Genomic DNA, 23,376 nt, shown 5'->3' with positions numbered 1-23,376 from the left:
AAAAATAAAAATAAATAAATAAATAAATATATATATATATATATATATATATATATATATATATATATATATATATATATATATATATATATATATATATATATATAAATAAGTAAATAAATAAAAAAAAAAAAAAAAAAAAAAAAAAAATATATATATATATATATATATATATATATATATATATATATATATATATATATATATATATATATATATATATATATATATATATATATATATATATATATATATATATATATATATATATATATAATATTCTTGTTTTTTTTGTTTTTTCTTCTCTGTTTTCTTTTCTTATACGAAAAATATGTCTCTTTGATACCACAATATAAATGTCAAACCGAACACTCATAAGATAAAAAAAAAAAAAAAAAAAATATTTCATCGATGTGCGACGTGATGGTCGCAGTGTGGTGGACATTGACCACGATAGATATAAAACAGCTTAAAGGCTCGACAGACGGTTGTCTGGAGGACAGTTGCCTGTCATGGAAGGAGGAGTCAGTAACATCACTTGCCTACGGGTGGCAGTGATCAATGTGAGTACAAGATGTAATACCTTATTTGTTCGATCTGTCTTCCCTCATGTTACATATAATGTTATGTACAGTGCCTAGGTGTCAAGACAGACGAGAGACAAGGGAAACAGACGGGGGTGTGGCGGGATGAGATTTGTATAGTCAATTTTGTTGAAAACCATTATTTAATTATTCCTCCCACTTCCCCCTATTTCTGTTATCCTATCATAGCATACCGAAACCACTACCCCAAGCAAGAGAGAGAGAGAGAGAGAGAGAGAGAGAGAGAGAGAGAGAGAGAGAGAGAGAGAGAGAGAGAGAGAGAGAGAGAGAGAGAGAGAGAGAGAGAGAGAGAGAAGTTTACAGTAAGAAAATTAGATTGCAACTGGCACCATTGATAAACCTTAACAAGAAGAGAAACTGAAATATTGTGCCTGCCGACTAAAACCGACTAAAGCGAATTTTGATGGCGACTCTGCTGCGACTTCCTGAACAGTGACTGTGATGCGAATTGTGTGGCGGCTTTTGCGAATACGCTGCGAATGCGCTCCGAATGCGCTGATATATATATATGTATATATATATATATATATATATATATATATATATATATATATATATATATATATATATATATATATATATATATATATATATATGCTTATAAAACTTTTCATGTTTGTGTGAACTTTCCTTTTGTGCGCCCCACAGAATGCTTCGTGGTGTGAAGAAGTCGAAACACGAACAAATAAATTATAGAAAAATGTCTGATTCACAAAAGATTACATAATACTGAGAGAGAGAGAGAGAGAGAGAGAGAGAGAGAGAGAGAGAGAGAGAGAGAGAGAGAGAGAGAGAGAGAGAGAAGCGCAATCATCTTTGCAGGGAAGTATCAATCCACTGTCACCTGAACTTAGCACAAGGGTGTGAAGGCCATGTAGAAGAGGTTGCTATTATGGCGAATCTGCTGCGACATCACTGCGAACGCGATGAACTTTCTTCAACACCACTGGGAATCCGTTGCGACAACGGCGACAGAGCTGCGACAGCAACAGTGCTGCGACATCGCTGCGATCATGCTGCGACTCCCAGCCGTGGAGACTTCTTTGCGAATGTTTTGAACAGTCCAAAACATTCGGCGTCGCCTGGCGAACTCGCTGCGACTCAGCCCACTCTGGCGACTCGCGGCAACTCTGCTGCGAAAGCGCAGCGAAAGCTCGGTAACTGCTGCGAAAGAGCGGCAACTCCGTTGCGAACGAGTCGCAGCGGAGTCGCAACGCGTTCACCATCCAGATTCGCCAATGTGTGAACGGTGCTTAAGAAGGGAGGTTATTTGGGGCGCGTCCCATGCCATCCAGCTCCCCGTTCCTCCCTCTTTTACTTCCTTCCCCTGTCAAGTGGGTATCTTGACGTGCCGCGTGGAGTATCTTTTTCAGTGAGAGTCTGAGACATGAGAAAGAGAGGCGTACTTCAAGAGACCACGCGGTCTGTATAGTATCCGAAGGGGAATCGTAGCTGTATCCCCCACCCAGCTGCATATGTGTTAGCCCTACAGGAGGCTGTGTTTGCGCTGCTCTCAGTAGTTAAGGCAAAAAAAAAAAAAAAAAAAAATGACTTGAGTACACACTTGTTAGCGTACATTGTGAAAGTATGCATATATTATAAATTCTTTTTTTTCATTATTATTATGATTATTATTATTGCTATTAATATTTATCATTTACTTATTTTAATCTTTTAAGACGCTTCTCGTCAACATTATGTTTTGGCTGGATTATTGTAAGGCGTCTCCCTGGTGTCTTTATGTCCTACTGAGTCACAGTCCGCCCCTCTGGCCTAGCCGGTTATGGCTATACGCTGCTGTATCGTGGATCCTTTTAATATACTGGTGCCGCTCTACGCAGTCTTTACTGTTACCTTAGCTCCTGGACAATCCTTCAGTGACTTGTTGTGCCTCCTTGCACAACGTGTATAGCGTCATCTTATGGGAGCGTGCACCTGTCACCTCCCTTTTTGTCGAAGTCTAGGGCCTTGTAATGCTTCTGTGTATGTTCGTTGTCTAAATATCAATATCCTTGCGGTGTGTTACTGTCTGTCTTCCCGGCCAGAGGTTATATTCTTCGTATGTGCTTCGTGGTTAACTTTCTCCCGTTTCTCTCGACTCATCACAGTTATGGGGACAGAGTTGGTCTTCTGAGGAATTAAAGATTGTTTAAAGCAGTGAGTGGACGCTGTTGTGGGCTGTTTGCTCATAAGATATTATGGCCTACTTGTGTCATAGTTGAGTCTGTCTTTCTGTGGACATGTGCTCGCGAGTCTTTTCTCAACAAGTGTGAAAAGTGTGCGGTGTATTTTCTATGTGGGTGTAGACAGGGTGGTGACCTAGAGGGTATACCTGTGTGCAACCAGTGAATTGACCTGGATTAACCTAGAAATTTGTCCCATACTGGGCTGCAAGGGTAGCAGCTTAGTGAGAGGTGACCCGCATCAAGGCAGGTGTAAGAGGGGCTGTGAACTGGTCGTAACATTATATAAGAAATAAGGGAAGTTGCAAGAAGCCATCAGGTCTACACGTAGCAGTAGTCCCTGTATGAAATATACCTACCCGTTTAAACCTATTATCCCCATCCATAAATCTGTCTAATTTTTCTCTTAAAGTTTCTTAATGACTCAGTAGTAACAGCTTGATTACTGAGTCTTGCACTCTGTTTGAGAACCATTTCCTTCCTATCTCTTTTTTAAACCCAATTTTTTTTCGAGCTTGAATAAGTTATTTCTTGTTCTATCCTGGTTACTGATCCTAGGAATTTTGCTTACGTCCCCCTTGTTATGACCCTTATACCACTTAAAGACTCTTAACATACTCTCTTAACCTACGTCTCTCTAAATAATGTAAATTTAACAGCTTCAATCTCGCTTCGTAAAGAATACTCCTCATTCCCTGTATCCTTATAGTCATTCTCCTTTATATTGTTTCTAGTAGACCTATATCCTTCCTGTAATATGGAGACCAGAACTGCACAGCGTAGTGTAGATGAGGTCTGACCAGCGCCAAATATAACTTTAATATTACTTCGGGCCTTCTACTTTTAACACTCCTAAAAACTAATCCTAATACCTTATTTGCCCTGTTTCTGACTTATATGCAGTGCTTTCTTAGACGGAGTTCAGAGCTAACTATAACTTTTTTCTAAATCTTTTTCTTACCCTGAACCTACCAGAGCTTCATTGTTTCCTGTGCACCTACTGTGTGGGTTTCCTCTACCTACGCTAAGTACTTTACATTTGTTGATATTAAACTACATTTGCTCTCTGTCTGTTCATTCGTTCATCCTATCCAAATCTGCCTGCAAGGCGATGGCATCCGATTCTGATATAATTAATCTACCTGTCTTTGTGTCATCCGCAAATTTACTATCATCACTGCTAATTCATTTCTCCAAGTCATTGATATATATATATATATATATATATATATATATATATATATATATATATATATATATATATATATATATATATATATATATATATATATATATATATATATATATATATATATATATATATATATATATATATATATATATATATATGTTACAGTCAATACCTGAATCCAGACAATTTGTAAAGTGACTTATTTTTTCAGGCAATTTGTGAACTGCCTGGTTAGGTTAGGTTAGGTTAGGTTAGGTTAGGTTAGGTTAGGTTAGGTTAGGTTAGGTTAGGTTAACCTAACCTAACCTAACCTAACCTAACCTAACCTAACCTAACCTAACCTAACCTAACCAGGCAGTTCACAAATTGCCTGAAAAAATAAGTCACTTTACAAATTGTCTGGATTCAGGTATTGACTGTAACATATATATATATATATATATATATATATATATATATATATATATATATATATATATATATATATATATATACAAAAATGTCCTAAATACTGATCCCTCTGGCACCCCACTCGGATTTAGAGCCGTTTATTACAACTCTCTGTCACCTGTCGCTTAGCCATGATTTTATCGAGTCTGACACCTTCCCATCTATCCCATTTGCCCTAACCTTTCCCAGGAGCCTTTGTTAAGCGCTTTACTAAAATCCAGATATAGGATGTCATAACTATCACCTGTCGCCTCGAAAACCTTGCTGTAAAAACTTAACAAGTTCGTCAGGCAAGTATTCTCTTTCGTGAAGCCATGCTGTGACTGATTTATCAAGTTACGTTTGTCTAAATGCTTCCTAATGTTCTTCGCTACTACTGACTCCATTATTTTACCTACAACAGAAGTTAAGGTGACAGATCTATAATTAGATGTTAAAGTTTTATCTCCTTTCTTAATGATGGGTACTACATTCGTCTGCCTCCACATTACCGTTACTACACCTGACTCAAGTGATTCAGTAAAGACAGAAACTAACGGTTTACTAATAACCTCTTTGCGTTCCTTAAGTACTCTAGGATATATTTCATTTGGTCCTGGTGTCTTGAACTTTTTTTAGCCTAAATATCTCCTTAGCGTAATATCTGTCAACTTCTCATTCTCTTCTGCTCTAAGCATCTACTCACTATTCGGCACTTCCTGGGTGAAAACAGTTAAAAAATACTCATTTAGTATTTTATTAATATCCTCCATAGAACTGACCAGCTCCCCATCTGCTGCTTTTAATGGACCTATTGTTTCTCTATTCTTCGTCCTACCTTTAATTCATAATTGTTTTTAGCTTTCCTCGTTAACCTCCTGACTGTTCTAATTCATTATATTGTGGCCTTAAAACCTCTTCCCCTGACTTTAATCACTTATATATACTTCTCTTCCGCCCTAACAGTCATCCATTTAAGGTCATTATTATGTGATCTTATTGTTCTACAAGGGATGTTTCCTTGCTGTCTTGTATGTAATTTATCAAAGAAAATTTATACAACTCATCTACATTTACTTTCCCAAATCTTCTCATCTCGGCTCCTTCCATCCTCTCCACTCCCTCATCCACTCGCCTCGACCTCACCTCACCCATCTCAACATAACCTGACCCTCCAACATACTCACATATCCTCCTCTCTCTCATTCCTCCACCCTTCCGGACATTTCTCCCCTCCTCCTGCCCTTCACCCTCACGCCCCACTTTACCTTCCTCACCCTGCCTTATCTCTCAACTCCGTCCCGGACCTTACCTCCCCCTGCGTCCGTTGCCAGTCAACTCCTAGGAGGTATCTTTTTAATCCCTCAAAATCTCCTCTCCTGAAGTCAGTTATTTTACTAGTATTTTTGCTTCTAAAAGTTTCTCTCCATTTTAATTTGTACCCAATTTCACAATGCTCACTGTTGCCTAGCTGTCCTCCAACCTCTTCCTGCGTGACTGCTTCCTCCCTGTTAGTTAGAATTAAATCTAGAATATTATTCCTCCTTTTGGGTTCTAGGATTACCTGTTTAAAAAAAAATCCTGAATTATCCTAAGAAATTCATCTGCTTCACTGTTATCCATCATCAGGCTCCAATTGATATTTCTAAAATTAAAATATCCTATCACACATACCTGACTGTACCTGCCTGCTCCATTTATTTCCTGCCATAGAGAGGTGTTAATTTCCTTTGTGCTGTTCGGTAGCCTGTACACTAATCCCAGTAATACTGACTGTGATCCTTCCTTAATATCTACCTATATCGACTCTGTTTTGCTTTCTGTTTTGATTCTACTGTTAATATAACGTTGTAATGTGTCCCTAACGTACAGCGCAACGCCTCCTCCTCTCCTGTTTTCCGTCTTTATAGAATGGTTTATAACAATCTATCTTAATTTCTGGATTAAATACTTTTCCTGACATATCTAACCAAATTTCTGTTAAAGCAATGATATCAAGGTTCTCTGCACACGCCATTCCTCTGTCCAGTGGCTGTCCAAGGACAGCCACTCGGCACCAACTCCCCTCCACGGAAAAACACCACATACCACAGGGATCCCTTCCTTGTCTCTAATCTTATCCAAAGCTTGCCTAAACATCCTGAACAGCTCCTCACTCCTGACATTACTAAGGTCATTCCCTCCTGCACTGAGAAAACAATGAGCTTGGTCCTATCATTTTCCAAGCACGTGTCTAACCTATCTGCTACCTTCCCTATCTCAGCCCCCAGCAAACACACCTTCGACCTACACTTCCTGTCTCTGGCACAAAACGCACCATCTAAGTGCCTTACCTGATTATCACCAAGCACAAGCACTCTACCTTGGGGCAGGGTAACTGTGTCTGCCCCCTCCTTCTCCTTGTCTCCTCCTGCCACGTCCACCTCCTCCTCCGTCACTCCGTCCAGCACACTGAAGGAATTCCTCGTCTCCACGTGGCGCGCCTCCTGGCGAAGTACCTTGAGGACCCTCAACCTCTTTGGCGCCCCTGCACACAACCGACCACTGCTCCTCCGTCGCCTTACTAGGTAAGGTGACGGCGGGGCACGACCCTCCCTTAGGTGCTGAGATCTCACATTATCATATCATTGAATCGTATCATTCAAAACTACAATCCTTATTTTGACTTAGATAAGTAAGATAACTGCACTGAATGTATGCCAGAGGTACAGAATACAACAGTAATGGAGAGGAAAAAAAAAAAAAATCTAAAATACTTGTAACGGAGATTTTATGTTTCATCTAAAACTCGAGGTATCACAGTCTGTGAGATCATATTTAAAATCATATTGTAGTTAAAATCTTTTGTAGTTCACAACACTTCTCTTTTATCCAGCATAGGAAAATATATGTAAGAAAACACTATCCTACATAATCTTTAAACGACTTTTTTTTCATCATCATCATCTCTTTATAATAATGGTGATAATGACTATATTTGATCACTATTCAGGTGTGTGTACTACACTAAATGATTTAACTAAAACCTGAGCAGAGTTAGTTCATTAGTTATTCTTGCAGATGTCAATGAAATATTTGAGGGCCATCACACATCACATTGTGCATCACAAAATCTTAATAATTCTAAATAATGGTACATGTAAATAACATTATGAGTAAAATTGCAAAATCAATCATAAAATATGGTTATGCCTTACACTCAAATATATAAATAAATGATGGCTGTTTCTTAAGACTAAGGTTAATGCTAATTATACTAAAGTAATTTATAATTATTAATAACTCTTGATTTTAGCTACTTATCTATAAATATACATAAAAAAGGCTACAAGAAACTTGCTTAAATGTTATTTTGCTTAGCCTACCACAGCCTAACAAAAGTATCAAATGTTGCTAAAACAGTCGTGTTGCTCAACTGGTCCAAGGAATTGCACTTTTCATATGAAAAATTCTGATGTATGTTTGCATTTGCAACATCTGCAATGCTACCCCACCCCCCCCATCTGTTATACCTCTGCTATTCCATTTGAACTCTCTGTCGCCTTGGTGGTGATGGAGCTTCCTGCTGAGGTTCCTCAACTGTGTCGCCATCCCCATGTGTTTGTCTCCGAGGGAAATTCAGGGGAAGGGATACGGGAAGCCCCCAAAGAGAGAGAGAGAGAGAGAGAGAGAGAGAGAGAGAGAGAGAGAGAGAGAGAGAGAGAGAGAGAGAGAGAGAGAGAGAGAGAGAGAGAGAGAGAGAGTGGCAGGGCTGTGGATCACTACACTTTCCTCCTCTAGCACAAGCTCAACAGGTGGAAGCTCACTTGGCCCTGAGACATGTAAAAATATACATTTAAGAAAACAACAAATCATACATTTAGGAAGAATTGTGACACTGGGAGCAAAAGACAAGAGTATAATAGAAAGTAAGTCCACCTGTGGGGATTTGATATCATATGCACTGGTATTACATTAAAAAATGGTAATATAATTTTTATTGAAAACAATATTAGAAACCTAAACATTTCCTTCATAAGAAATAACACTGGATGTGCTCATACCCACTGCGAAAATAATGTGATATATATATATATATATATATATATATATATATATATATATATATATATATATATATATATATATATATATATATATATATATATATATATATATATATATATATATATATATATATATATATATATATATATATATATATATATATGCAGCATTTAGTGCCATTATTTAGCAGTGATCCTAGTAAAGCTAATGAAGGTGCTACAGCTGCCAGGTTGTTTTCAGAGATAATGAAAACATTTACTGAAAATGGTATACCTACTTCTAATATCATTGGCTTTGGTTCTGATGGATGCAGCACTATGATGGGGCCTAATAACTCTGTGAGTAGCAGGTTAAAGGAACTTTGCCCTGGAATCTTTATTATGAAATGTGTGTGCCATTCTGCCCATATATGTGCCTCTGAAGCATGCAAACAATTACCTGATGCTATTGAACAACTAGCTCATGATGTCCACAACACATTCAAGAACTCTTCAAAACGACTGGCACAATTTGTAGAATTTCAAGAGTTTGCTGGGGCTCAAAAGCTTTGGATTTTATTGCCATCTAGAACGCGCTGGCTTTCCTACACGGCTGTTGTGAAAAGGATGCTTGAGCAGTGGGGCCCTCTCCAGATGTTCTTTAATGAATTAAATTTTCAACAGACGAAAACTTGTGGTAGCACAGTTAGAAGTGCTTATGAACAACTGCACAATCCATTTACCAGGCTTTACTACTGCTTCCTTTCTTCAGTATTACCAAAGTTTACTCACCTGAACCTTTTATTTCAAAGTGAAAGAGTGGTCATAACTGAATTGCACAGGCAAGTTTGTAATTTATATAAAGAATTGCTAATGATGTACATGAACCATGAATACATTGTGAAAACCATGCTTTCAAAAGTTGATCCAAGATATCAACGTGAGTTCCTGATGCTAGAGCAGGTGTATTTGGGTGCATCTGTCTTAAAAACAATAACAGACAATCCAGAATTAAGCAAGCAAAAAAGGAAATGTATGAGTTTCGCTTCCACTGCAGATTATTTTTGATAGTAACAGCAGAACAGATCAGGAAGAGATTTAATTTCGGAAATGAAGTCCTTTCAAGAATGCATATGCTGGAGCCAGCTAGTGTTCTAGGCATCCAGGGCAAAGTGCAAGAGCAAAGTTTGGTGCCCCTCGCGACACACCTTCCCCGAATCATTGCCCAGGATGATTCTACCCTCCAGCAACTGGACGATGAGTGGAGGAGGCTTGCCGTAGAAGATCTGCCTGAATCCATTACCAACATGGCGAAAAAAGTGGACAAAAGCAATTACAACCAGCCTGATAAATTTTGGTGTGCCATAAAAACTGGAAGATAGTGATGGAAACCCCAAGTTTAAGCTTGTTTCAGACTTTTCACTAGGATGTCTTTCTTTGCCTCATGCTAATGCTGACTGTGAGCGCTGCTTCTCTAGGGTAAACCGTGTGACAACAAAAGACAGAAATAAGCTAAAAACAGAAACCGTAAGAGACATCATCCTAGCGAAGCAGTGTGTTGCTTCCACATCCAGCAGTGACTGTACGACCTTCAAGCCATCAAAGTCAAAGTCAGGCGAAGACGGACCCCAAGGGATTTTATCAGGTATACATGACGAAAAATAAGGATACTGTAGGTCCATTAAAGGCAGCAGATGGGGAGCTGGTTAGTTCTGGGGAGGAGATTAGTAAACTTCTGAATGATTATTTTTTAACTGTCTTCACTCAGGAAAATATGCAGGATATGCCAGATAGTGAACAGGTGTTTAGAGCAGATGAGTATGAGAAGCTGACGGATATTTCCATAACTAGGGAGATAGTGGAGCAGGAGATAGATAGGCTAAAAAAGTTCAAGTCACCAGGACCTGATGAAATATATCCCAGAGTACTGAAGGAATGTAAAAAGATTATTAGTGAGCCGTTAGTTTCTGTCTTTAGGAAATCACTGGAGTTGGGTGAGGTACCAGTAATGTGGAGGCAGGCTAATGTAGTACCCATCTTTAAGAAAGGGGATAAAACTTTAGCGTCAGCTTAACTTCAGTTGTAGGTAAAATGTTAGAGTCAATAATAGCCAGGAACATTAGGGAACATTTAGACAAACATAACTTGATAAATCAGTCACAGCATGGCTTCACGAAGGGGAAGTCTTGCCTGACAAACTTGTTAAGTTTTTACAGTAAGGTGTACGAGGCAGTAGATAATGGTGATAGTTATGATATCTTATATCTGGACTTTAGTAAAGCATTCGACAAGGTGCCCCATCAAAGGCTCCTGAGAAAGGTTAGGGCGCACGGGATAGATGGGAAGGTGTTAGGTTGGATAGGGTCATGGCTTGGTAACAGGCGACAGAGAGTGCTAATAAACGGCTCGAAATCCGAGTGGGGTCATGTCATTAGTGGGGTGCCACAGGGATCAGTATTAGGGCCATTATTATTTCTAATATATATCAATGACTTGGATAGTGGAATTAGTAGCGATGTTAGTAAATTTGCGGATGACACAAAGATAGGTAGATTAATTAGGTCAGAAGCGGATGCCATCGCCTTGCAGACAGACTTAGATAGAATGAATGAATGGACGGATAGATGGCAAATGCAATTTAATATCAATAAATGCAAAGTGCTTAGCGTAGGTAGAGGAAACCCACACAATAGGTACACATTAAACACCCAAACTCTGGTAGGTACAGGGTACGAGAAAGATTTAGGAGTTATAGTTAGCTCTGAACTCCGTCTAGGGAAACAATGCATAGAAGCCAGAAACAAGGCAAATAGGGTACTAGGATTCATTTTTAGGAGTGTTAAAAGTAGAAGGCCGGAAGTAATATTAAAGTTATACTTGGCGCTGGTCAGACCTCATCTAGACTACGCTGTGCAGTTCTGGTCCCCACATTACAGGAAAGATATAGGTCTATTAGAATCAGTACAGAGGAGAATGACTAAAAGGATACAGGGGATGAGGAGTATTCCTTACGAAGCGAGGTTGAAGCGGTTAAATTTACATTCTCTAGAGAGACGTAGGTTAAGAGGGGACCTGATAGAAGTCTTTAAGTGGTATAAGGGTTATAACAAGGGAGATGTAAGCAAAATTCTTAGGATCAGCAACCAGGGTAGAACAAGAAATAACGGGTTCAAGCTTGAAAAATTTAGGTTTAGGAAGGAGATAGGAAAAAATTGGTTCTCAAATAGAGTGGTAGATGAGTGGAACGGACTCAGTAATCATGTAGTTAGTGCCAGGACACTAGAGAGCTTTAAGAGAAGATTAGACAAGTTTATGGATGGGGATAACAGATGGAAATAGGTAGGAGTGTTTCGTACAAGGACTGCCACGTGTAAGCCTGGTCGCTTCTTGCAGCTTCCCTTATTTCTTATGTTCTTATGTTCTTATGTTCTTATAAAAAACATGACATCAAGAGTGCTATATTCCTCCAATGAAGAGAGTGCCGGGGCTGCTGACGACGTGCCGGATGTATATATAGAAGAACAAGACCAGTAATCTACATAGTAAGTAAACAACTTAACGAAGTGTCCTGTAGTTTTCTCCAATTATTAATGATATGTATCTAGGAAAGTGTTTTGTTTGTTAAGGGCATTGTTGTTGTTTTTTCATCACACACACACACACACACACACACACTCTCTCTCTCTCTCTCTCTCTCTCTCTCTCTCTCTCTCTCTCTCTCTCTCTCTCTCTCTCTCTCTCTATAAACCTAAATTCTGCTGTATTTGGAAAGTGGCAGTTTTGCATAATATTTAGAATAATTACATATGTACGATAATTTTACCAGAAGTACAATAATTTCAACCTGTGTAGTACGATAACATGACCAAAACAATCTGGCAACATCAGTGACTTATCAGTGCCGTGTCTGCACAGTGTCAGTGATATCCGTGTTGTTTCCGTGATGTCTATGCACACACGCATCCGTGGTGAAGCCGTGCAGCGTGAAATCAGTGTTTTCCAGGATGGCAAAGTTTTCGGACGTGGAGTTGGCAATGATTGCCATAATTCTTGATGAAGAGGAAGAGGCAGAACAAAAACTGAAGAAGAGAAAGTGGGTACATGAAGCGTGGCAGAAAAGAGAAACTGAAGGTGAGTTTGCGACTCTACAAGTAATTAACCGATGATGAAACAAAATTTCTACAGTACTTTAGAATGTCCAGAAACTGCTTCAGGATATTGTTCAGTAAAATGGAGACTCAACTGAAGAAACAAGACACCCACTGAAGAAAGCCCATAAAACCAACGGAACGATTAGCAGTTTGTTTGAGGTGAAGTAATACGCTGTCTTTGTAGTTGGTTATTTACTATACTTATCTATCTAAATCCATGCTGGAGATTTCGCAGACTCTTTAACAACTCTTATTAGTTTATTTTTATACTAAGTGATAGTACATTATTTTGTTTTAAACGGCCAAAATTCATCCTTACTTATGTGTGTTTCTTCATATTAGTGATTACTCTAATGTTTTAAGTTGTATATTGAAGAGTTAAGAATCCTGAAAAGTTGAAAAGTAGTTCTGCAAAGAATTGGCGCTGTTAGGAACTGATGTGTATGCAGAGAGCTTCTTTTGCTTATCTTCATATGTTACTGTTGTATGTTCTTGCAATGGCTGAGGTGAGGGATGTGGAGTCGAAGCTGATGATGTAGAAGGCTCAGGTAGTCTTTTCAAATGAATGTTGATCGATAAGCTTTTGCATTTCATATTTCTGTACTGTGGCAAATATTTCAGATTTTGCTACATTCAAATAATAAGAGGTTAAAGTTTTCAGAGTTGGAGCAATGCCTGCTAGAAATGCGTCAACAGGGTGTGGTGAGGTGGAAGCGGTTTGATTTTCTTGTTTACTGATCAAGTACTCCATTAATTTTGCAGAAGCTGTTTGTTGAGGTGGCACTTTCTTCCTTGATTTTCCTGTTGATGACTTAACTTTAGCTTCAAAAGTAGGCTTTGGTGAGGGCAATGGTTATGTCTGCAAATCTTCATGTAGGCCTCCGTCCAATACTGTTGGTTCCCCTGCATCTTTCGGGATGTTCTCTTCTTCGTCCTCCTGTTGTTCTACAACATCGTCGTGATTGTTTCCTTCATGTTCCTCACTTGCGATGTTCCCCTTGGTTTCCCTCTCGTGCATGTATATCTTTAAAGAGTTTAATTTCTCCGAAAATTTATACAGTTTAATTTTCTTTGCACTTTGCCCACTCTAAGTTGAAGTCTTCTTCATAGATTTTCTGTAATTGTCCCTTATATTGTTCCATCTGCTTTTACATGATGAAACTGAAAAAAAAAGAAGTTTTAATATAAGTTAAATTTCCTTCTTTCAGGGATTCCTTAAGAACAATTTCGTTCAGCTACCGCTTGGGGCATAGCACAGTGTACAAAATTGTCATGGACACTTGCAGGATAATAACAGAAAATCTCATGAGCGAAGTACTACCAAAACCTTCAACAGAAATGTGGAAATCCATTGCTAATGATTTTTCAACACTTTGGAATTTTCCTAACTGCTTGGGAGCTGTGGACGGCAAATATTTTACCATTCAGGCTCCCCCAAATAGTGGTTCTCTGTACTTTAACTATAAGAAGACATTTTTCAATTGTCTTGTTGGCGCTTGTTGATGCACATTACAATTTCATCACAATTGATGTTGGTGCATATGGAAAAAGCAGTGATGGTGGAATTTTTGCAAATTCTGGTCTTGGCAAAGCACTACAACGAGGCACATTATCAGTACCAGGGAATGCTACATTGCCAGGCACAAATACTAAGCCTCCGTATGTAATGGTGGGTGATGAAACCTTCCCTCTAAAAACTTATTTGATTCGACCATATCCTGGGCAAAATTTGGATAATTCTAGCCGTATCTTTAATTATAGACTGTCTCGTGCCAGAAGAGTTGTTGAAAATACGTTTGGCATTTTGTCTAAAAAAAAAAAAATAGAATATGTAACCGAAGAAATCAAGCAAAACCAGAAAATGTTGATCACATGATACTTGCAATCTGTGTTCTGCATAATTTCATTAGAAAATATGATGTAGAAACACGCCCATATGAGGTAAATGCAACAGTGCTTAAAACAGTAGAAGCAAAACTTGAAAATCTGCCTCTGCAGGGTGGAAATGCAACAAGAGATGCGTTAACTGTAAGAGAGCTGTACAAAGATTACTTTAATTCAGAGGCTGGATCTGTGCCATGGCAGTTTTCATGACTGCAAATTCGAAAATGAAAGTCAGAGAAGATGTATAAAAAACCTAGCAAAAGTAAACCTGACATTTAGTGTGACTACAAAATTAAGAACATATTAAATACATCAATAAAAAAGAAAAATGGAATGTGAGGTGTGTGGTGCGGTATGAGGTGTGGTGTGATGTGATGTGAGGTGATGTGGTGTGGTATGAGGTGTGGTGTGGTGTGGTGTGGTGGTGTGGTGTGGTGTGATGTGAAGTGGTGTGATATGAGGTGTGGTGTGGTGATGTGATGTGATATAATTAACCACATCAATTAAAAAGAGTACTTACCATCTACTTTAATTTCTTCTGCTATTTTATTCCATATATCTTGCTTGAAATTGCAATCCATATATTTTGGTTGTGACAGATCATAAAGAACAGGATGGTTTCGCACCAATTTAATAAGTAGTTCGTCATCCATTTTCTTGACAGCTCAGAACACTCGTCCGGCGTTCGTGAAAATCTAAAAAATATCGGTGGCGACGATACTCGGCTTCACGGAACGGAGACGTAACGGTCACTGAGAGTCAAAACACTGTACTGCGCCGGACGTGTGTAAATGCTTCGGTTGAATTCAAAGCCACGATATATATATTTTTTTTCATTGACACTGAAGCACTGAGCGGACGCGGCACTGATACGTCACTGATGTGTGTGAATCGACCTTGAACCTACGACACCGGCAAGGAAGCTGAACTGTGAGGGGATTGTTGTGCCTGGCAGTGAGAGACAGCCTGGTCGTGTCACACCTGGGAAGTACGATATTGTTTTGTTAAAAGCGGCCAGAAGGCACTTCTTATTTTGGCTAAGGAAGTGGGATCTGTTTTATGAGTTTTGTTAGTGTGGCACGGAAAATCTACGGAGTCAAGAGCGGGAAAGCTGGAGTGATGTTGTGGGAAATGAAAGCCCGAAGGAGTTTTGTTTGACCGGGAAGAGTATTGCCTGGCGATGCCTTGAAAATGCACCAGGACGCTACTGTACCTGGTGGACTCATTGAGTGTTGCAAGTAAGCAGGGTTGTCACTGCTTGGTGAGTCTTACATTTGTATAAGGAGAAGAAACTACAGAAGACGGAGTACGCTGTGTAGGTGAGAGAGCAGAAGTGAAAGAGGGCAGAGAAATATTGACGAAAGAGGAGAGAAAAGGCAACGGAGGTGGTAGAGAAAAGAATCACAGTAGAAGGTGGAGCAACCGTAGCTGCTGGATTCACAATAGAAGGTGGAGCAGCCGTAGCTGCTGGATGAAAAGAAATGTAGAAATGATACCCTGTAACAGCAAATCTGTACACTAATGTAGCCAGGGAGGTCACAGATCCTGGCTGAAAGCAAGAGACAAATCTCGATGGAGGAGTGGAAGGAGAAAGAAGCGGCAATTTTGAAAAAAGAAAGAAAGAAATAGGGTTATTGCCAATAAAGTAGTCATACAAACTATAACATCTTTATAGGTTATATCGGCACGGTGTGTCAAGCCGAAGCTTCCAGACGGACAATTTTAATTACTATTAAATAGTTGCAAAAAACGAAAAGTAGGCAATGTTTAAAGAACACATGAAAAAAAAAAAAAATAGCCAATGTTAACAATGATACATTAACTAATTATGTATATACCCGTACACATACCCTTATATGTTTTATATACAGTTCTGAACCATAAAACAAGAAAAAAAAAAGACAAAAATTGCAAAACAAAATAAACAACAATATGCAAGACACAAAACACTGCAACATGCAACACAACACTGTAGCAGCACTGAACACAATATAAACAGCACTACAATACAGTGCTATAATACTTAGCTACAATGCATAACACATGATAGATACACTGCTGCTTAATGCATTAATTATATACTCTTATCTGTGTATTTGCAATATAGTTGTATGTTGTAATGATAAATGTTTTCTTAAAGCTGTCTTAAATGCCAAGAAATTGTCCATGTTAAGCAGACTCTTTACTTCTGTGGGCAGGGAGTTCCAGACTTGTGGGACGGTGCATACCAATCTGTTCTTGAATAAAGTAGTTCTGAAATCGGCAAATTATATCTAAATTGTTTTTTTTTTTTTTTTTCGAATGTTATGTATTTTTGTAGTCCAAAAGATACCTTGATAATCTTTTAAACATTTATAAGTAAATGGTAAAAAAATATTTATGTATATAATTCAGATTAAGAAAATTATGTGTCGTAAACATTTCTTTGGTTGAATCGTACTTTCCTAAGCAAAACATCGTTTTAAATATATTCTTTTGAACTACGTTAACTTTTAATGAATGAGGGCCACGTGCACGCCCACACGGACACGCAGTACAGAAGGTTCGGGTACGAGAGTGTGGTACACAATGCACAGTGCCTCCTGCATCAGCTGGTCCAGCATCCTGTACAGAATGCCTCACATGCGGGATAATTTAGTTGCAACTGCACTTATGTGATAGTTCTAATTCAGGTTTTCGTCTATTAAAACTCCCCTAAAATTGTATGAATAACACGTTCCAATGTTACCTCCTCAGTAGCTACAGATGGCATGGTATATTTTATAGATCTATTTTGAAACAATATGCATTTAGTTTTAGCTACATTTAATTTGAATTTGTTACATTTGACCCATTTTCTGATCGAGTCTTATTCAAGATTAATATTGTTATTTAGGTAACGTATGTCTTTATCTGCTAGCAATAAATTCGTGTCATTGGAATAAATTGTAAAATGTAATTTAGTACTGCAATTAACTATATCATTGATGTAAACTAAAAGAAGTATTGGGCCAAGAATAGATCCTTGAGGAACACCTTTACTAATTAACTTCAAATATGAATAGAAAGTGTTGCAATATACGACTTGTGATCTATTGGAAATGTAACTTATAAATAATTGCAAAGGAACGCCCTTAACGCCAATATATTCCAATTTATTTAATAAAATTTCATGGCTTAATGAATCGAATGCTTTTGAGAAATCAATAAAAATCCCGACTAAACAAAATTAATTTTCCACGTGTTTATGAACATTATTAATAAACTGCAAGACAGCAGATTCAGTTGAGCGGCTAAATCTAAAACCATGCTGACAGTCTGGGAGTATGTTATTTTCCAAGTAATTCACGAGACGGGTGGTGATCACTTTCTCAAATATCTTACTAACAGCGGGGAGTATAGAGATTGGTCGATAATTAATTTAATTTCTACAACCTGATTTAAATAGTGGAAAAACTTTTGCCTTTTCAATGTATTGGAAAATACGCCCATTTTTAAGGTGAGGTTGATAGTATGTGCAAGTGGCAGACATATTTTTGCAGCTGCAAGTTTCAAAATAATGGGCGAGATTTCACCATAACCAGCAGGTAATGATTTGAGAGCAAATAAATAATTTTTAAGTTCATCTGGAGTAACAGGAGTTAGATACATCGAGAAATTTGGAGAAATATTTAAATAGTTCGTGTGATTATTATTTATTACGTCATCACTTTCATCTACGCTTAAAAACTGTTCATTAAATTTACCAGATACATCGGGACAGGAGGGTTTCAATTCAATGGTTTGTCTTTCAGCATTGACACCTTGATCATTGGCTACCTTGATCGAGTCATACTTTTGTCCGACCGCCGTTCCCGCGCTTGGTAATCAAGCAATGGGAACTAAGCGGTTGAGAACAAAACCCTTTGGGGGGGACGACAGGATAGTGCGCTCGGCCAGCACTACTCACACCTACCGTCCTCAGGACGGCACAGGTGATGCAAAACCTACCTGCCGGACTCGCGCCCGACAGGATTCCAGCTGAGGACGCCACCCTCAGACCAGGCGGTTGGCTACCTACATTACTAGGCCCGCCGCAGCACGACACATCATTCGCAGATGTAAGCCTTCTGCTAGAGCACCTCTGGTCCAAGAGACGGACACAGAGGCTCTATGCCCGCCCCTCGGACCAGGGAGGGACTGGTATCGCATCCGCACCGTGTACCCCTTTATCAAGGCCATGAACCCGCTGGGCTTCAGGCAGGAAAAGCACCGCCTTCCATCCAGCGGGCCATCATCCCGGAAACGCCAGAGTGACTACCGATGCCGAGGGTAAGTGGGTTTGGCCCACGACGCGGCAAATCACCCCGACGGCCCCCACTCCAACGGGATAGAGAACCCGAAAGAGCAGGAAGACTCAGGATCAGTGAGTCTGTTAAGGGCTCTGAAGCCTGGCGGAACCCCATTACTCTATGAACGTTTGATAAGGGAGGATGGAATATTGTCCAACTCCCCGCCTCACATTCATCTCATGGGGAAGCACTTTAGCTGTAGGCCCAATCCTGCCTTCACGGTCAGGCTTTGGTAACGTAGGAACGTTACCAAAGATTGAATTAATAGATTTCCATTGTGACCTTGGTTTTCCTTGATTATTGACATCTTGATAGTATTTTTTCTTTGCTGCTTTTGAAATAATGTAAATTTATTTCTGAAAACCCTGTAAGGTTCTTTAAATGTTAACGGCCATTTTTGTGTTATTTTTTAAAGTCTCTCTCTAATACTTTTAGCTATGGCAGGAATTATGTATGGACTACGTTATATTCTATAATTAACTTTTTTTTCTTTCATTGTAAAACATTTATCATAAATTGTTTTAATTTCATTATAAATAAAAAAAATAAAAAAATGTGTGATTTATTAGGACATATTGATTTAATAACATTTGACCAGTTTATACGAAAGACTTACAAAACCTTCCTATATTTTCATCTTCATGGCTATTGCTATGACTAAACTGAGAGATGACGAGGTAATGATCATTAACATCAGTGTTAATCATGCAGTTACCTGTGCTGTATTCTATTTGTGACGACCAGACGTGATCAGGGAGTGAATCTATAGTGGATATTACTTGGGTGGTCGTTGAGGAAAACATTGAATAAGAATACATTATATTTAAAAAAAAAAATAATAATTCTTGGACGTGAGCGACATTGTTATACTGTAATAAATTTATATTAAAATCTGAAATAAATAAACACTTTATGATATTTTTTTTGTTCATTGCAGTGGATAAAATGTTATGAAGTGCATGAAAGAAACTATTCGTATTACCCTGCAGAGGCCTGTACATTCATAGACAAAAAATATGATACACCATTGTCCTTAAATTCAATACCTAAGCATTCAGTGTATGACTCCATCAAAGAACACTCGTTTCACAAATTGACCTTGTACTTGTCGAAGATGTACACAGCTACGCCACCTCCGTGCCTATTTCTGTTGTTGGTCAACATTTCATAACCTGACAGTGTAGAATGAAGCAGTGTCTGCATGAAGCCTGATTTCTGTAAAATCCAACACATTACAGCGCACATGTTTAGATAAAAAAGTGTCCCCAAAATATAGAAAGATAGTTGACATAGATATGATATTCAATGTGATTACAATAAAATTATCAACACTAAATTCAGGAAAATTCTCAAGGCATATTCAGATTTTTTTGAGTTGCATTTTCTAGAGTTTAAATAGAACTTAGTTACTTATAAATTATTATTACAATTAGTGTCAAATACTGTGATTGATCGAAAGTGAGATTAAGATAAGTAGGTAAGTCATTATTATTATTCCTAAAACAGGTAAGTCATTATTATTATTCCTAAAACAATGTCATTTAATATACCATCGTAAACAGAGGCAAAGGGGAGTAAATGCATACCCATTAACGAGATATGGAGTGACAATTATAGTAAAAATTTGTTTAGCTCACTTTTCACTTCTTCTAGTCTTGAAGATCGATTTTCTGCTGTCATCGCGGCGCTGCAGTATGCAACGCTGCCAAAGTTTGAGTAAGAGGGGCCAAATAGGAATCTTGTTTTCTGTTGTTAAAGTAATTGTTCACGTTAGAATTGTAGCAACTTCTGTTTTGTGATTTTTGAGCGCTCTATTTGAGTATGATGTGATTCGCCCAGATAAGTTATGTGTAGTTTTTAATTTGTACGTGCAAAAATGTAAGCTGCGTGTAACTTACGAAATTTTCTGTGGAGGAAGGGCGTGTTGCGTGTGGCGAAAATTAAAGGAAGAAAAGATGATGAGTGGAAAAGAGACAGAAGACAGATGAAACAAAAAGAAAGTCTAGGGCGGCAGAGGGGTCCCCGCCCGCTGAGTAGGCTGCAGTAGTTGTTTTGTCTTCTTCCACATTCCCTTTTTGAGCACCATGTTGGGAGTGCTATTGTTTGAAAGGCTATAAAGTAGTGAACAACATGACACAATTAAATTGTCAAGCAAAATAATTAAAATCTTGCTGTTCCCATTGTGTGGCAGGTGGGCGTGATACATCACTCTCCAGTCCTGTCCCTGTCCTCCCCTATTCTTTTTTGTCCTGTGACTTCCCCCCACTCTGAGAAGCGCGTGGATAGAGTATGTTCCTTAGTTGTTCGGTTGCTGAGACGTGGGGACGTGTGAGTTGAGGCAGGGTGAAGCTTGAATAATTTGCGTGCTTACATTTAGAGAGTGATTAGATTTGACTAGTATAGCAGTAAGCCCCTGCTGATGTGAGGTGAGAGATAGGTGTCTTAAGGAGCCTGCCTGTGATTGTAATATTTTGTAAGTAAAAAGACACCTCCCACAATGACTCCTCGTCTGCACTATGATCTGATCATTTTGAATCGAGCATTTAGGCTATGTCCTTTCTGGGGATTCCAGTGTTCTTTAGGGGGCTCTGGACTACATGGAGTACATCTCAGTCTCTATGGTGCGGTGGTGTTTGTTTCTTTTCCGAGCCCGGTCAGTCCTAGTTGTCTGTGGCTCATCTTCTGAGAAGACATAGATGGTGTTACATGGCAGGAAAGATAATGTTTTATGGATGTGGGTGGACGTTAGTCTTGTAGTTTAAGAGGGGGGTATTCCATAGAATATTATTATCCTTATATATGTTCATCGATTGTCATAACTGTGCCTCCTAGAACGTGGCAATTCATTCTTTTTCAGCTGTTGAGAGTGACTGTACTGTTGTAATATTACCTCGCCTTGCCAGCCTTGGACTCTCCATCTGGGGAGGGGACCACAAATGTCCCCAGGTCAGACTGCCCTTCTGATTATGACCCTAAGTGTCTAGACACTCCCCATCAAATTTTTTTCTTCATTAACTTCTGCAACATTCGTGGTCTAAGATATAATTCTCAATTTCACCTCTCCTCTTCTAAACCTCATATTTTTTTCCTCACTGAAACTCAGGTGTCTGAGGCAACTGACAGTAGCCTACTTTTTGTTCCCTCCTACCCTTTCTCTATCCTCATTTTCAATCCAAAGTTGGATGTTGTGTTTATGTGCGCAACGATTTAATCTGCTCTTATGCCCGCTCTCGAATCTTCCAAGTTTTCCACCATCTGGCTACGACTACAGAGTCACTCTCAAACTAAATTTATCTGTGCTGCATATCTCTCACTTAATTCCTCTGACTATAAGAAATTCTTTGACTACTTAACTTCCAAAATGGAGCACATTCTGACTCTCTTCCCTTTTGTAGAGATCTCCATTCTTGGAGACTTTAATGTTCACCACCAGCTTTGGCTTTCCTCTAGTTTCACTGACCATCCTGGTGAACTAGCCTTCAACTTTGGTGTCCCCCACGACCTAGAGCAATTGGTGCAACACCATACTCGTATTCCTGACCGTCTTGGAGATACGCCCAACATTCTTGACCTTTTCCTGACCTCTAATCCTTCTGCTTATGTTGTCACCTTCTCTTCATAACAGAGGTGATAGTGTCTTGCATGGAGGCATACATTCCTCACTCTTTTCCTCAACCTAAAGCTTCCAAACCTTGTTCTCGTGCTATACATGATAGAGAGGTGGCCCACTAAAGGTACTTAAGCATTCCATCACCAGAAACTCATGCACTTTATATTTCTGGCCGGAACCATACGGTCTGTTCTCCAACTAGCCAAAAACACCTTCATTAACAGAAATCTTTCAAGATCTAACTCCCCTTGTGACTTCTGGCATCTAGCCAAAAATATCTGCTATCCAAATATCTGCTATCCATCTCTATCCAAAAGCTGTTGCAATACAGTGTTTCCACCTTGGAAGAGAGTTATTATTTATTCTGCAGGACAGTGACTTGTTCGCCCTGTAAGACATCTATGATCTTTATAAAACAATTCAAATGTTTTTTTTCTTTTATACCCTTAGGACTTCTAGGAGTTATTATGTCAATTCCGTCGAATAAAGATAACTCAATTGTATTGCATATTAATAGACTACATGAACTACATATGTATATTCGAATCCAGTTTAAAATTCCAATATTCCTGAAAATTATAAAAATGTTGTTTTTCTTGATTTATTATGATTCGACAATAATTATTGTCGCCCACTGATGACGTATGTCGACATTTTTTAAAATTTATTTTTGTTTTGCTCATAAACACATTCCTTACATCACTATGAAGAGTTTGCTTTTCCTTTGATGTGTGTTTTAACCATTTTATTAAATTCTTCAAAAAAAAAAAAAAAAAAAAAAAAACAACCTTAGGACTCACTTGGGAAAGGTCCAATTTCGAGTGGACAGTTAAGTGTAGTGTAGTTAATATATATATATATATATATATATATATATATATATATATATATATATATATATATATATATATATATATATATATATATATATATATATATATATATTTTTTTTTATGTAGGAAGGATACTGGCCAAGGGCAACAAGAA

The 23,376-nt window shown here is 38.4% G+C and overlaps 1 protein-coding gene across 1 annotated transcript in view; it reads left to right on the top strand.

Annotated features, from left to right (window-relative positions):
* Nucleotides 1–504: 504 nt before the first annotated feature.
* Nucleotides 505–23,376, top strand: part of LOC135094347 (uncharacterized) — a 113,654-nt gene continuing 90,782 nt past the window's right edge. The window contains exon 1 of the mRNA XM_063994379.1: nucleotides 505–563. Coding sequence (XP_063850449.1) covers nucleotides 513–563 — 51 coding nt within the window. The 5' untranslated portion in view covers nucleotides 505–512. The remainder of the gene's footprint in view (nucleotides 564–23,376) is intronic.

This window comes from Scylla paramamosain, chromosome 45 (assembly GCF_035594125.1).
Source record: "Scylla paramamosain isolate STU-SP2022 chromosome 45, ASM3559412v1, whole genome shotgun sequence".
Taxonomy (NCBI): domain Eukaryota; kingdom Metazoa; phylum Arthropoda; class Malacostraca; order Decapoda; family Portunidae; genus Scylla; species Scylla paramamosain.
This window is presented reverse-complemented; position numbering and strand designations above follow the sequence as displayed.